Source organism: Oreochromis aureus, linkage group 12 (genome assembly GCF_013358895.1).
Source record: "Oreochromis aureus strain Israel breed Guangdong linkage group 12, ZZ_aureus, whole genome shotgun sequence".
Taxonomy (NCBI): domain Eukaryota; kingdom Metazoa; phylum Chordata; class Actinopteri; order Cichliformes; family Cichlidae; genus Oreochromis; species Oreochromis aureus.
This window is the reverse complement of record NC_052953.1, coordinates 33,503,956-33,520,813: the sequence shown is the minus strand read 5'-3', so window position 1 is coordinate 33,520,813 and position 16,858 is coordinate 33,503,956. Positions and strand designations below refer to the sequence as shown.

Here is a 16,858-nt window from a genome sequence, read left to right as displayed (position 1 = left end):
TCTTATTTTTTGCAATTGATATTGTAAACAGTGCAGCTTTTGTGAATAACTCGTGAAACCAACCATATCTACGAAGGCTAATTGGGAATCACGCCAAAACACTTTTAGCTCTGTTTATTTTGCCTGCTGTCACTTCAGTGACATTCCCCACTCCCATCACCCTGCATCAATAAGTGAAAGAGAATGGATGGATGGATGGATGGATGGATGGATGGAAATTCCCAGTCTTGTAATTGGTTTTGTTTTTCCAAATCTACTAATATCACTTTATCAACTCACCTGCTGATTTCCACACTCTATTTAAACATGTAAAACATGTATTCTGTTACATTCTTACATAAATGAGAGAACAAAATGGCTATGAAGTGCAGGTCACTCTTATCTACTTTAAGTCACCTGAGTGATCCTCAAAAGTGCAAAGGTAGCTGCCTAACTCACTAATACAGGGTCCTTCTCTGCAGTTATCGCACCAACAGAAATCGTACACAAGTCGATGCCACATTACAGAATACAAGTGTTAGTTTGACCTCACTTCCCTCATTTGTTATATCCTTGCCCGTGTCCACCTTTATAATCTCTTTCTGAGATGCCACCAGATGCTGCTGCAGATTAGAAACCATGTCAGCTCTCCTGGGTCACTCAGTCAGAGATTAATGCCGTTCTGAAGGGCTCTTTTTGTTTGCTCACAGTTTAGTATGTGTGGGGGGTTTTAAACTCCCTTTCCTTTGAGTTCAAGTTCATGTTTACCTAACCTTGCCTTTTTTAAGTTTGCAATTGTGCAAGAAAAAAATCTTTTCACTGTAAGAGGGCAATTTCTCAAGATGTGCAAGTGTTTTGAATGAGACGGAGAGGAGGAATAGAGGGGAAACGAATGAATACACGATTCGTGTCGCTTTGAGATTTCACTCTAATATTAAAAGGGCGCAGAGATCCTTAGAGCTTCTTGGTCGGAAATAATGATCCACCACTGAGGCCTAACCTAAAGAGAGAGAGAGGAGTTTGAACAAGCATAATACCTGCAAATGCCCGGTGCCATTAAAGTACCCTTATTTCGTCTGTCATTAAAATGCACATGACTCACAGAAGACTCCTCAACACTCCCAGCCATGCTATAATGTTATTCAATGCCATATTGCACTGTGTTAAGTTTTGCTTATGAGCATGCAGGAAGCATAAGTGCAAAATGCATAAACATAATCACAGGAGTCCCAGGCACCTGACAGGAATGTAGCTGAAGTAGTAACATTTAAATCTGTTTGAGGAGCACGGCGCCTCAGAATATCTGAGCCTGGACTCTGACCTGGCCAAGAGAATTTATTATTCACTGATTTGAAATATGGTCTGCATGTGCACATTCTGGTGTTCCATATGAAGGACATGGATGGTGTTCTTATTCCTTTCAGTCCAAAATCAACATGTAATGCCAAATTAACCCAAAGTATATTAGATTCACTCTTGCAGACTACACCCATGTCCTCAGGGTCATATTCTTAAGTCCTACGAGGTTAAAACGTATTAAGTCTTTTAAGCAGGAAGTTGTGCCGGGGGGCTTAGGACGACATGCAGCGTTCTTCTATAAGGGTACGGAATACCACGAAGCCAGCCTGATATTTGGTAAACATACCTTCGACAGGAGACACTCCAAAGATTGCATGGAAAGAGCACGGGATTAGGGAAATGCCAAAGACTTCAGAGAATATGTCAAAGGAAGATGTCGAAAAACATTTGAGCTTTGGTCAAGAGAAAAATCTATGTCTGGTTTTCTGGGTAGAGAACGAGCAACTGATGTAGGAATCAACTGGAGACTATTTTTAATCTGAATGCAGACCTGACACTGAACGCGTTGTCTGCAAAAAATTCTGAACTTTTTGGATGCAAAGCGTTGTGTTTTAGTGAGAAATTCATCCTCATGCTGAAAAAAGTTGACATCAAGTGATGATGAGCTGGTCCTGATGTTTTGAAACTGGAAAAGGAAGAATTTCTAAGGTTCATCCAGCTGTAATGAGAAGGCAGGAGCAGGGAGAATTTCATGGTTTAAGCCAGGAGCTGAATTATCACAATGGCTTTAGTACATAATTCAGGATGTCTGTGCAGTATTTCCATATCATTGTATATTCAGTACCGCTGTATGTTTTGAGTTGAGAGCAGTTGTTGTCAAATGCAGTGGTCTGATTGGTCAGATCTGTTTATATACACGTTAAAAATAAAGCTTGATTCAAATAAATAAATGCTACAAATTTGTCCTGTTAAATTGTGAACCACTTCATTAAGAATAGGTAAGTGGAAAATATTCACACAAATTTGGTGTGTAAAGAGTTTAAAACTAACTCACTGTACAAATGGACTCAAAGTCCTTTTAGAACCAATTCCTGCCACTTGGCAGTTATTCTGTTCAAGCTCCTAAAGGAGTTCTTAAGCAATCTGAAAAGATGCACAACTTTAATTTCAATGCTCACATTGTCCATATAGGAACTAGTGATATGATGGATAACACTATAAAAGTTTGGTAAATTTGCACCAAAAAGTTTAAAAACCTCCCTCAAACAAATGAAACTCACATATTTGAAACTGTCATTGACCTCAGCTGTGCAGAATAGTCATGTAACAGCAAAATTAATACATTTTCCAGTTTGGTTGTTGACTAGCTTTGGGTGGTAGAGGTGGGACAACTACCATCTTGAGAATCCTATTGGAGAATTTTATGAAGCGCATTTTGGGATCGGATGAGCGCCATCTCTCTGGTGGAACTGATCCTGAGCAGAGTGTCTCTCTACCAGCATTTATCCAGCTTGAGCCTCAATTCCCATTTAGCTTTTAACAAGAAAAGAGAAGGTCCTTAAGATCAAATCCTCAAGATAAACTGAGATTTCAGATTTTTCATCGCTTACATAACATTCTGCATATCAACTCAGGATACTGTATAATAGAGGCTACCAAACAGTGGAGAGCCTCCCCAGCAGGATGAAGGAGAGTTGAAGAAACGAGTACAGAGGGAGTGTTCTAAAAATAACTGGAACTCAGATATTATATTCCGGCCTGCTGAACTGCCCTGGTCACAACACGGTCAGCGGTAACAGTGACAGCAGGGGCTGTGACTCACAGCTCATGGAGGCAAGGTGCATTTTAAAGTCAGATAAACCAGTTTGTTTCAGAACATGCACGGTTTCTCTGAGTCATAACTCTTAACAGAGATATTTGTCATAAGCAGGTCTGCCCCGACTGTAGATTTTTTTTACTTTAAATCAAACTTTGACTGAAAAACTAATTTTAAAATAGTATTTGGTCATTCTAAGGGGTTTCTGGTCAGATGTGAGGTCCCGTACTATAGTTTCAAGAACAACAACCAGCCTCAGCTGGTCACAGCCTCCAACAGGAGATAAAGGCATTAAGAGATTGGCTCATTGGCAGGCAGGGTAAGAGACAGCTGTTAATCATCTTTATTGAGGTTCATTCTACAGAAATCTTGTTAAGACTTTCTAACGATAGACCTTGTAGACTAAAGTTTTTCTTTGGTTCATCTTGGCTCAGGGTAAACGAAATCTGTCAGGTTTTGGAATTGATCACATTTTCCCCATATCTGTGATATTTATGTTTATGTTTAGTGTCTGTTCTTTTTTTGTTGTTGTTTTGTTGTTTTATGTTTTCATTTTTTTTCACGTTTTGTTTTTACTTCCTTTGTGTGTAGTACTTCCTGTCTTTGTCTTTTCCCCCACTTTTATGCTTTACCTTTTATGCTTTAATTTCATTTACATAAGTTAGTCTTTGATTTTTGTCTCCTCATTCTTTGCTGCTTTGTTTCATTTTTCACTCACTTTTTACTTTTGCACTCCGTTAGATTAAAGCTCTAATCACTAATTGAGAAATTTTAAGCAGAAAAAACTATTTAGTTAGGTTTCAGCATCATTACTAAATGGAAGGTCTATTGGTTAGTTTATCTTGATTTTCCTTTCTTTTTTCTTTTAATTTTAGCTAAAAAAAAAAAAAAATCACTCTACCCTAAAAAAATTCTTTCTAAATTCACCACGGCTTACACTTCCTGGGGATGTCATTACTTCTAATCTCCATTTTGAACTCACCAGAGATTCATGACTTTCAGTTCCCTTGTGTATCAAAGAGATCCTCTGATCTTTATAGTACATTAATGGATACATTGCAAATGTTTTATGCTCAGCATCGGGCCCATTTCAGAAGAACTCTCATTAAGCAGCTCCACAGAGCTGCTGCTGTGCTGTTGTGGAACTACTTTGTGTTGAGACACACTCCTGTTTCCAAGGTGAAAAAGAGACTCTGAACCTGAGGTTTATTTCCAAGTTGCTCCAAGACCATCATACACAGTAGGTCAAAACATGTATATTGACCAATAGGTTGTACACTGATGTAGTTAGGGTTAATGCTGGTGTTTAAATAAACGTGTGGAGGTTTGCTGTTTTATAAGACATGTTTGCTGGTAACATGGCTTCTAATTGGCATGTTTCTAGTTAACTTGATTATTTGAGGAGGAATAAGTTGTGCTCCTCAGGCTGTGTCTTGGTACACTGTTTGGTCTCACAGCTCCTCATTAAACTAGCTAATCACACGGATTTCATGGATTCTGTCTGCTGCAGCTTACTGCGTGACAATAATTGTGAGATGGTTTGGATAAATAACCAAAGACGATATCTGAAGGTGAATTTTGATGCTCTTGGCCTTCTTCTGCCCGGATTATTCTGATTCCTTTCTTTTGTCTGGGGAGTAGGTTTACACAAATCTTTGCTAATCATATACCATTCACAGTTTGTCTTCAAGTATGTTCCCTTCGAGTGAGGTTTGGAGAAAATAGAAAAAAGCTGGAAAAAATAAAGTGCTTTCCAGTTGCTGTTGCTGCCTCATAAATAAAACACTCAGCATTGTTTATGATGACTATTTTGCGTCCCGCTATGTACTAACATCATCTGTTATGTCAGAAATGGTTTTGTACACTCTCCCGAGACTGGTTACAACCTGTGTGGGTTTTTGCTTTGTGATTTAAACCTGCATTATGTTACCTACGTACATCATTATTCAACAGCAGTGGACCAAAATCCATAATACATTCTACTGTATACAGAAGTTCATTTGCAGAGTTTTCTTACTGCGATGTCTCTCGGCAGCTCTTGGCATGAATATTTACCTCAGCGACTCACTCTGCTGCAATAAGTATCGCAGTGGAACAGCCTCGAAAAGCGTGTAAGATAAATTCTGCCTAACCCTAATCCTTTATTGGAAGCTGTTCTAAAGTTTTGTAACTTTTAATCAGGTGATTGAATCACGTGACAACCAAACCAAAACAGGTGCTGTGTGAAGAAATGAGCAAATAATTATTTATTGCTCCCAGAAAGCTGTAACTTTCTGGGAGCAATAAATAAGTGAAAATTGGAGCCCTGCAGTCTGCGAGCTGTTTATTTTCTTGTTTCTTCTTTTTTTTGTGTCTGTTAACTAAATTGACTTGAAATATGCAATAAACACTTTCTAGAAAAAAAGGCCGTAATAGTATAGAAACTGCAAATTGTGTTGTATGTAATGACTTGTAATACAAATTGCAAATGGAAGTATGTGCATGATAACCCTTTAGGGTTATACTGTGCATAGAGGACATACTGCACAGTAATGAGTTTGAAAATGTGTCAAAATGATGAATATGAACCTATTTATGAGACTTTATGAAAAGACTGTGGCAACAGGCAACATGGAAAAGTGACAGTAGATGTTTTTAAAAGAGAAATATAACCTCAAGGTTCCCTGCATTTCCTGCCTCATACAGAATTGAGTTTAAGGTGTGTTTATTTGTTTTTAAAGCCATGCAAAATTTACCTTGGATTACAACCACAGGACCTGTGCAAGTATTCTTCAGTCATGTCATCTTGTGATGACGACATTGGCTACATGGTCATTTTGAACCAAATTTATTGTTAGACTTCTAATCAACAGAAAATAGTTCAATGTGTAAAACATGAATTGTGAACTTAGGTAATCTCATATCATGTTTTCAATTTTTTAGAGAATTCCTTCTTTTGTTTTTGTTTGTTTTTTTAAGTTTATTTTTCTAGCTTTTATCCTGTTTTCTGCCTGCTTTTTTATTGTTTACTGTCCTATAATGTGTACAGCACTTTAAGAGCTTTGATTTGATTTTTGTGTTTTAATAAGAGGTACAGCTTTGCTCCCAGTGCAGGTGGAGCAGCTCAAATTGAATATGGAATTTTTACATTAGTTTTTTAGCTAAATGAGTTTGCAGGTTAGGCCTAAAGAGATAACCTAAATCCAAGTTGTTTTTTCAAGTATATGCTTGCAGATAGAGTTCATTTATGGTAGTTTAAGAAGATCTGTGTGTAAAAAGCAATGTGTCAAAGGCTTGTAATAAATTTGACAGCGGATCACAGTGGTGTCACAGATTTTGCTCTCAGTTATCGATGAGTGCAGTTCTGTTCAGAACTATTCAGAAGTGCAGTTTTCCTAAAACATTTTGAAACAGCATAAAAAACTGAATGACTGTACGTGATTAACTGACTTTTTCCTAAATGATCACATCTGTTGTTTCTTGTGTTATATCTCACTGTCAGGAGCAACATTAGACATTAAGATTAAGACATTAAAGACATTAAGACTGATCAGATGAATAACAACAAAAATCGGTTAAAGACTATACTATTTTTTCTATTATCCCTCTGAAAGGAGGGAGTATCTGTCTGTCTGTCTGTTTGTTTATTAGCAGTGTAGTGTCCGCAGTGTACAACATATCATTTTCAAATTTTGTGTGGTGGTAGATACCAGTGTTTGGTGAAAATCGGGTCAATGTCAAAATCAAGGTCACACCAAATATGAAAATCAGTAAAAACTTACCTACATTACCCCCAATTTTTTATGGATCGTCTTCAAACTTGAAAACTAGGCTAAGCTTGGGCGACATGAATACCTAGGTTGGCTAATCATTTGACCTTGACCTTCATTGTTAGTGCCCAAGACGACGCCTAGGAGGCCAATCATTTCAGCCAATTCTGCTCCAATCATATGAGTAAAGATGATAAAATACACCATTTTAGCATCTAATGAGAACTTCAAGAAATGTTGCAGAAGGAATTTAGCATTTAAATCAGCTGTGATGGATCAAGGACACATCTAAAACCTGCTGGACACCGGCTCTCGCGGCCTGGAGTTGGACACCCCTGATCTAATGCTTTGAGGTCAGGGTTACATGAATTAGGAGAAGTCGAGCACAAAAGTCAAGCGCATGAGCCCACATCAACCGATGGCTCACCTAACACCAACACCCTTCTACACATCCAACAGGCAAACAGATGAAGATTTTAAGCTGCTTTAGTCTGCAAACCTCTTTGCAGTCTACCGCCACACCATTTCGTCCTTAAATTATGTGAAACTTAAATGTTTCACATAATTTAGTCATTAGTCACTGTGTTTCTACTGGAAGTGTAAAAAACTATCCTCTCATCACCTTATATTTTATAGATATACATGTGAAACGCTGGGCAGTGGCATGCTGCCATATATAAATTAATGCTGATGGGCTTAAGCTTCTCCTGACTGAATTACATTTGTTAACATCTAGATGTGAGTTGATTAAAGATAATGTCTTCATGTGTTTCACCTCTTTTTCTGTGACAGGAAGTCATGTCAGTGGAGGAGGAATCCACCTCATGTTATTGCCTGATGGACTCGACAAGCTGCCACTTGCTGCTGGACCAGCCTGGCTCTTACGCCCTCGTGGGTGAGCCCCTAACGCAGGCTGCCATCAAAAGGCTGAAGCTGGCTGTGTTTGGAACCATGGAGGTTGGATCCATGAGCTACACCTTGCGGGTGTACTGTGTGGACGACACGCCACATGCCTTTCAGGTCTGCCCTTTTTGTTTATCCAGCAAAGGTTGAGTTATGATTGTGCTTTCCATCTTCCAAGGTCTAATTTATCTGCAAGAGGGCAGTAATAAAGGCCTGACTAGGGTTTAGCTTCCTTGCACTAAACCTGACATTATAAACTGCTAATTCCCAGGGCAAAGCTAATTTTCTGCTGGATTGGTGTATTTAAAAACAGCTGCTGAAGTGGAACCTTTGGTTGTATGGCTGCACTCCCCTATGCTTTGAAGTAGTTTCCCGTTTTAGTTGATTTCTCATTTATTGGAGGTTATTTTATTTTTTTAACGTACAAAAAGAATGTGTCAGGTAAAATGTTTATATATGGAATATTTGAAATGGGCCATAGCTGCAATGCCAGCATCTCACAGAAATATATTGCCAAGACATACTTACAACTCCACCTATGAAAGATTTATTGCATATATTGCTCATTTCTACATGTAAACTCAGTACATTCTTGTAGGTTTGTTTCTTAGTAGCATTTCCCTTTACATGTTTTTGCCTTTTTTTTATTTGGTTACATGATCCACAACTTTACTGTTTTTGGTCACTCTCAACAGGCAGGCAGCTACTTATAGTAATCTAAAGGCAAGCACCCCGAGTTAGCAAGTGATGGATTTAGCCATCTGACAGTCACATTTCTTTTATGCACTTGTAGAGACTTTAAAAAGTGAAAATTGCCACCTTATTGTGGAGTGCACAAAAAACTTTTGTGTCAACTTTGGAAATTGTTACGACATCAGTCTTATGTTACACCCTGCCCATAGGTGGCCAGAAATGTTCAGGTTAGTGCAGATTTAAAGGATCACTGATTTTTTTTAAAGGTGTTTTTAGGTCTGACACTTGCCTTGATGGAATAAAGAGACTTCCATGCAATCAGTCTTACTCTGAGAAAGAGCCCCCCTTACCCCAACAAAGACACACACACACATACACACACACAAAACGTTTTTTCAGGTCTTGTAGTATATGCTGTTTCCTCTGGTGTGTTTAGTGAAGCATAATCTTTGAGCTGCGCAAACCTCCTGCTAGTTCTCTGTCCTGATGTTCGTCAGCAGTTGTCACTTGAGTTTTCTACTTTCACTTCCAAATCAATAAAAACAAATCCATACATAACAGACATGGCTGATTTCTATCTGCTGGATCTGCATAAACTGTTTTTTCAGCTAAATTCTCTTGTCATACCTTGCACCCTCTATTGTGGTACAGTGCAGAGTTTGACTTTGAACTACTAGCGCACCTTTTCTGGCCGTGACAAATGTTTGTCTTCTTTTTTGATCCGGTTTTACACTTATGATAGGATTTTATTGTGTTGTGTTTCCAGCTTTTCAAAAGGAAATTTCACAAATTCAGTTCCAGCTATTGACAGTATAAAAGATGGATATAGCTGCTGTGATGTCACCTGTTGGCTTCTAAACTCACGTTTTGAAACCTCAAGGTGAACATGTCCACCATCATTATTTAGGTTGAAAGAGACTGGATAAGAGAAAACCTGCAGTAAAACAACTCTATTGAAAAACCATCCAACACTGGACATCAACAGCAAGACATCTTGATAAAGCTAACGCCTAATTCAGAGCAAGGTAATCATTCAGTCACATGAGTAAAAACAGGACAGCAGCTTTCTCTATACATCTGCAAGAAAATTGCAGATGGGTGGCTTCTGGTGATTATATAAATTTTTCTTTTTCCAGAATTCTGCAACTAATTGCAACTTGTGGTGACTAAATGGTTGCACAGCTTGAGAGTATTGGACAGTCACGACTGCTTTTGATCACAAGGTGATTGCACAGGTAGCCTGTTAGGAAGCAACTTTTCTGCAAACAGTTGCAGTCTGACTTTGACAAACTGCAATCGCTCTCAGAGAGGTTGTGCAACCTTTGCAAATAATTGCTGTCTAATTTACAAATCCAGACAGATTGCCGACTGTCGGTCTGAATGTGTCTTTGTCAATGAGCACAACTCCAAGGGACTCGAGTCACCTGTCTCAGCTGGTTGCATTCTACCTACAATCCTATAGAACATGAAGGTTTCTGATAGAGATGGACCGATCCGATATTAGGTATCGGTATCGGTCCGATACTGACCTAAATTACTGGATCGGATATCGGAGGGAAATAAAAAATGTAATCCGATCCATTAAATATCAAAAAAGCACCTCAAAAAACTTGCAACACGGCATAACTCGGCTCATAACCGTAGCACGTCGGAGCAGTATGCATCACGTGATAGAGCGGCTGTGTGTATTTGTAGCCTCGCTAGCAAACGAGCATTTCATCTCCGAGGAAGTTATCCCAGAGAGAAGTAAAGCAAGTGTGTAAGTTCATCTCTGAATGTTTGTAAAGCATTCCCTTGTTAAGCTTAACAACCGATATATGGAGCGACTGCCTCTCTCTCTCCCTCACCTTCCTGCTGCTACTTCAATCATGAAACTGATCAATGATCAGCTGATCGGCTTTTCTGTCGCGAGTCCGTCTCTCTTCTTTGTTTTTGGCCCACTTTGCACCAGAAAGAGGAAACCAGCGGCTGAACAACAGCAGCACGTTTAACCTTAATAAGCTGTTGTTAGAATTTATTTAATATTACTTTGTAGACCAGGATCCTTTTCTACGTAGCTGACGGCTGGTAACTGTGCAGGGGCGGATCTAGCAAAGTTTAGCCAGGGGGGCCGATGGGGGGGTACAAAGACATACTTTTCTTTCTTATTCTCATTTAAAATGTCTAGCTTTTAATAAATAATTATCTGAATCTTACACCCAAAGTTTTAATCTGATGTAAAATGTATAGAAGTCCATTACTGTATATATTAAGTCTAATATACCCTAGTAAGCTATAGTACTTTTTCCTTTGGGAAGATGCCATCTGTGCAGTCTGCAATTCTGTTGAAGAAAGATGTTGAATCTATTTAATTATTCTTGAAAAATAATTTATTTCTGTGCATTTTTTTTCACCCTGCATCAAATTAAAGTTGATTACGTCAATTAAGCATCATGAGGTGGAGAGTGGGGGGTGGTTCCCTATTTTTTTTTGCTGGGAGTTTGCAACCCTATTAGTTAGGTTGCTTAATATTTCTGCTAAGTACTCTTTAAAATACCAGAATAGGGAGGATGGAGCAGGTTTAAGTTTATTAGATTGATCAGTATTGCTGAACTATGAAATATTTTGGGTGCAGTGTATTTTTTACATACAGGTATAACAGAATAGCTTTAGTGTTGTTGTTTATTTAAACTTGAGTATGAACTTATACAAAATGCAGCAAGATATTAAAAAAACAGTTTTATTGATTAAAAAACACACTTTATCGGATTCATATCGGTATCGGCAGATATCCAAATTTATGATATCGGTATCGGTATTGGACATAAAAAAGTGGTATCGTGCCATCTCTAGTTTCTGAGTGCAAATGTAACAGTAACTGTTAAATGTGAATTTCTGTCTATGTAGACAAAAATAAAACAAACAAAGTTAAGCTCTGCAAATGGCTTAATTATTTTTTTAACCTCGCCTCATGCCACTGTTAAGTGATTTTCATGTTGTGTTGTATTTGCTGACTTTATTTCCCAGGACTCTTAAATTGAAATTTCAGTCTTTTTGCAAATGTCCACCAATACTTGAGCTATGTATTTGTACCTTTAAACACAAAGATGAATATTTTCCACTCTGTTAGGAGAGTGCAGATTGCACTGTAGGCCGTGGCCCACATTCACAATGAACATCATCTGTGTGGTTGTTGCCGGCGCTCTCTGAGGCAGCAGGGACCGCAACATGTGCTCTTTTAGATACGAGTGATTGCACATTCATTACCACAGAGAAACAATACAGCAGTGTTTTAAACACTCTGTAGCAACTTGATGGATGCTTTTCTTATTCTTTTAATAGAGTCAGACATAGTGTGCCGTACTGTAATCACTCCCATTCAAACGTTCACCAATCATTCTTTTCTAAAAATCTCGTTTGACTTGATTATCCTTCACCAACCTATAGGGTTTTAATCATTGAAATCTCATCAGTGAACATGAGGGAAATCAAGCTCTCCGTCCTCCTGAGAGAGGCTTGAGTAAAGGAAGACTGAACAGAGCATAGCGAGCCTCGTGACTGACTACCTCCTGACCAACCTTCTGCCATGCTGCCGACATCAGCGGCAGCTGGCTTTAAAATGCATTCTGGATTTGGTTTATGAATTCCCAGCCTGCCGAGCAGATGCCAGACTTTAGGATGTCCCCTGGGCTCCTATTTGTTAGCGCCACATCTCTGCTGTGTGTTTTCCAAGCTCCGGCACAAAGTCAATCACAGACCGGGATTCTGGATCAACAGGAAGCCTCATGCAACACAAACATTTGTGTGACAGAGCCATTTTTCTTTTCTTTTTTTTCATTTTTCTAGTTGAAAGCAAAAAAGAAAAAAAGAAAAATTGCAGGAATCTGATGTTTTCTTTGACACAGCACAATGTATGAAAAGAAATATGAAAAAACACAAATGGAAAAAACAAACATGCAATGTCATTCTTTATGTTTTGCATCTCTTCTAAGACCTTTGTCACATACAGTGGTTTACATACAATAATGCCCACATTCACAATTTTTGCTAAATAAATATAAAAACTACATCACGTAAACATCACATTCCTGGCACCAGTAAATTGATAGACAATACTTGGAATTATTTGGCGCTGTGTGCAGGACATTTCTCTGCATTCAGTGGGTGCATGATATACGGGAAGTTGCCTTGGGGTCTTCTTCATCTTTCTCTCTTCCTAAGCAGATTTTGCAATGTTGCATGCACATTACTCTGGTGGAAACGCTACGGCTATCGGGCAGCGCTGTTGCAGCTCTAGGGTATGATTGGTCTTCATCAGTGTTTAGGTGTGTGGTGTATTTTAAAGCAACATCCACATGAATGCCATGACCCAAGATTTCCAAGCAGACGATGTTCACTTTACCACCATGGTTTTAATGTTGTGGTCCATAACTCTATTAGCACTTATTCACAAAAGATAAGTATTTGGAAGAAGAAATCAAGATTGACTTTGCAGTTGCTAACTTTGTATGTCATCATTGAAATCAATAAAACAAAAGTTACAGCTGTAAAAAAAAAAAAAAGTATTTGGAAGATTTTTTGTTTTCTCAATCTGCAGCATCACTGTCCCTTTAAAAACCACCTAATTTTGAATTTAGCCATTAACAGGTCTAAAATCACCAACTTGTAACAACAAAGACAAAAAGAAAGTGTCTTGTTCCTTACGAATGAGCAGAAATAACAATCCCCTCCACCAAAAGTAAGTCCATGTCCAAGGTCACAGCATTTAGTCATGTTGAAGAGAAGGTGGATAAAACTTGCTACCCGAAAATACCACCTACATTAGTATTCTGCTGGCAGACCTTTCCTAGCAATGAAAATGCTCCTAGAAAATACTTTTCACCTCAACCTTTAGTCTTTAGCCTTGGCAGAGAATCACTCCTGAATTTTAACATCAGCTAGAAATAATTTCTAAAAATTAATCCAATGCTTTTTATCACAATAGATCCTTGTGACCTTTCATCACTTCATTGAGAAGCATAATTTGAGTGTTTTAACAGCACATCAGGAAAGGTAATAATACAATTGTTAACTTGTTTTAAGCACATATCCAGAGCCTATTTCACCCACATCGCAAACAAGATTATTTGCCATCTGCCATGAGGAGGAGGAGTTACAGTTGACAAACTGAAAATAAGATGTGTTTCAAATTGCACCGAGCATGTTTGAAATTTTATTTTGCCGGCTAAAGGAAAACAGACTAAGTCCAAAAATAGAGAGACTAAATCCTATTTGTTTATTGTTTTTGAGCAGTAAAACATGCATTCATTCATACATACATTCATAAAGCATAATGAATAGGCCATTAATTAATCCCTTAATTAGACCTTGGTGCAAAGCACTGGATTTTCACCCTTGAATGAAATTTCCACCCACAGTTTACGTGGGTAACCTTTTTTTAAAAATGCATACATCTGAAAGGTGATGAGTTTGCAGCTATGGTAATGCCAGCTGGGGTTTTGTTGCTATACAACACTTTAACCTCCAAACAGTGAAGGTTGCACAAAAGAACGGTTCCCTTCCCACAAAAACCCTATCATAAGCAATTTAAGTCTGACGTGTGGAGACTTTCACTCGGATGCAGACTACCTTTAACTGCTTAAGAGGGTGAAGATTTGAGCAGCCCTATAAATTGTGGTGACATTTAAGTGCTGGGTTGCCACCTACAATTATTTTAACTCTGAAGCTTATTCTCCTGAATCGTTTGGCATCATATTTAAAAATAATAAAAAATTGTATTTTTCATCTAATTTTGTCTAACCAACAGTCCAATACCAAGAGATATTCAGTGTACTGTCCTACACAGTATTCACTCCAAATGACTGAATTCAGGTTCCAATCACCTTCATGGCTGCAGGTGTGTAAAATCAAGCACCTAACCTGTTTCTACAGACATTTGTGAAACAATGGGTTGCTTGGGCCTGGCTTTGGAGTTCAGGAGTTGGGCCTGACCCCTTAGTTCCAGTGAAAGAAACTCTTAATTTTTAGTATACCAAGACATTTTGTACAATTTCATGTTCCCAACTTTGTGGGAACAGTTTGGTAATGGCCCCTTCCTGTTCCACCATGACTGGGTCATTAAGATATAAATGTGTGAGCTTGGTGTAGAAGAACTTGAAAGGCCACAACCTGATCGAACACCTTTGGGATGAATTAAAGCAGTGACTGCGAGTCACATATAGACTGCGCCAAAGTTGATAGTCAACTTTAAAAAAAAATTCTACTACACCCGTGAATTCTGCAGCCTCATATCAATACATTTGGAGTCAAATAAAAGTTTTGTTAATTGTAGGGTCTCTACCTTACAACAAAACGTTGAATTGAACTGAAGCTGAATCCATGGAGATAATAGTTAGACAAGCAATCACCTGTCAGACTGGGCAATTCCAGTCATTAAAATGGCCCCCTACAGTCACGATTCTCAAACTGAGCTGATATTAATGTGCTAATCTGAACGCATGACAGACAGACAAAGAAAAGATAATCTTGGTTTACGAAACTCACATAAGAAGTCTAACTTCTTTCATTACTCCACTTTATATTGAAAATAGTTGCTCCTATCTTAAAAAATGTTGTATAGTCTTAGAAATTTCACATCATTAAAATTATTCCCATTTTGTATTTCCTGATTGCTGCAGCCGAACTTGAGAAAATTATGCAGCTGGAAGACTAGTCTGTTATCAGACAGGATTATGGCATTGACCCTGTAGAATTTTAAGTTCTGTAATTAGTTTTTTTTTAACTTAAATGAACCTTGGAAGTCTTAGTCAAGTCTCTTTCCTTCTCTTTGCGCTGTCATCTGTAAAGGCTTGTAGCACTTCTACGTACTCATCTTTTGTGTTATTGGTTTAACCAATCTGTCATTCAACAATGTCCTTGCAGAAATTCACTCTAGTGCTCATCATACCACTACATTTATATGGACTATATATAAATGGAATAATGACAGGGGACCCCAAGAATTATTTACTGTAAGATGCAGAGACTGGCAGTAACGCGTTACTGTAATCCGATTACTCTTTTCAGGTAACGAGTAAAGTAAGGGATTATTATTGCAAAAACGGTAATTAGATTACCGTTACTTTCCCGTAGGAACGCTGCGTTACTGCGTTACTGAAACCGTGATTTTTTTGCGAGAATGTCTCATGACAGTGACGTAAGCAAGTGCGACGTTCGTGACAACAGCTGTGTGCAGATCAACAATCTATCTAATATATCGAGTGCGGGACAGAGTATGGGGGTGCAGCGTTTCAAGTGTGGAAGTACTGACCTTATTTTGAGTTTGATTCCATAAAAAGTGACAAAAACATTAGTGTCTGTTGTGCGTGGGAAGAAAACTTTTTAAAGCAAAAAACCCCCCTAAACTTCCAAGCAAGCACAAGGAGTGCGCTACCACTTAATGCGAAACTCACAGAGAAACTCGCAGATTCTTCCACTGACCGCTGCGGCACACCTGCACCAGGGCAAACCTCCGCCTACGCCACTCCTGCTATACAGGTGAAAATAGAGCAACAGGACCGCTAGTCTTTGATTTTATTTATTTTCTGCTGTGTTTTACTTGCATCTATTTGAAAGAGTGAGTGTAAACACAAAAAAATATTTTATTTTATGTGCTGGAATGTGCAGAAAATAGGTTTAAATGTTAAACAAATTTCTTCCAGTCAGAGAATGTTGCATATAATTAAATTTTTGCTTGATGCATAAAGTTAGAAGATTAAAACTAATAAAACAAGTTTTAAAAAGAGACTTTTCCATTTGATTACATTTTGTATGATGGATTATGCAGAAAAAGTAGAATTGGACTGAAAGATCTATCGCTTTATCACCTATTCAGGTTGTAAATCGTGTTTTCAAAAAGTAACTAAGTAATTAATTACTTTTGAAAATAAGTAATCAGTAAAGTAATGGGATTACTTTTGGGGGAAGTAATCAGTAATTAGTTACTGATTACTTTTTTCAAGTAGCCTAACTTGACCAACACTGGTAAGATGCAATAATTGTAGCAAAATAATCCTAGCAAAACTCACTTGTACTTCAAGAATCATTAGTTATGTAATTATTGACAATGACAATTCTATTTATATAGCACATTTCATTACGTGAAAACTCAATGTGCCTAAAACAGAAAATGGAGACATTTAAAAAACTGTGGGTTTACAACAAAAAACAACTACTGAGTGTAAGTGTGTGAGCAGAACGATTTTTAGTCTGTTTTTGAATGTACACACAGATGTAATTGATCTCAAGTCAGCAGGCAGCCTGTTCCAAAGAACAAGACCACATTAACTGAAAGTGCCTTCAATACACTTAGATCTGATTCTGGGAACAGTTAAAAGATCTGTACCTGATGACCTGAGAGGTCTGACAGTGAGCAAGTCAGACACGTACTGTGGGGGTCAAA

The 16,858-nt window shown here is 38.1% G+C and overlaps 1 protein-coding gene across 1 annotated transcript in view; it reads left to right on the top strand.

The window, feature by feature from the left end:
• unc5db (unc-5 netrin receptor Db) overlaps positions 1-16,858 on the top strand; it is a 274,738-nt gene that overhangs the window by 232,915 nt on the left and 24,965 nt on the right. Inside the window, exon 13 of the mRNA XM_039620435.1 lies at positions 7,636-7,863. Coding sequence (XP_039476369.1) covers positions 7,636-7,863 — 228 coding nt within the window. The remainder of the gene's footprint in view (positions 1-7,635; positions 7,864-16,858) is intronic.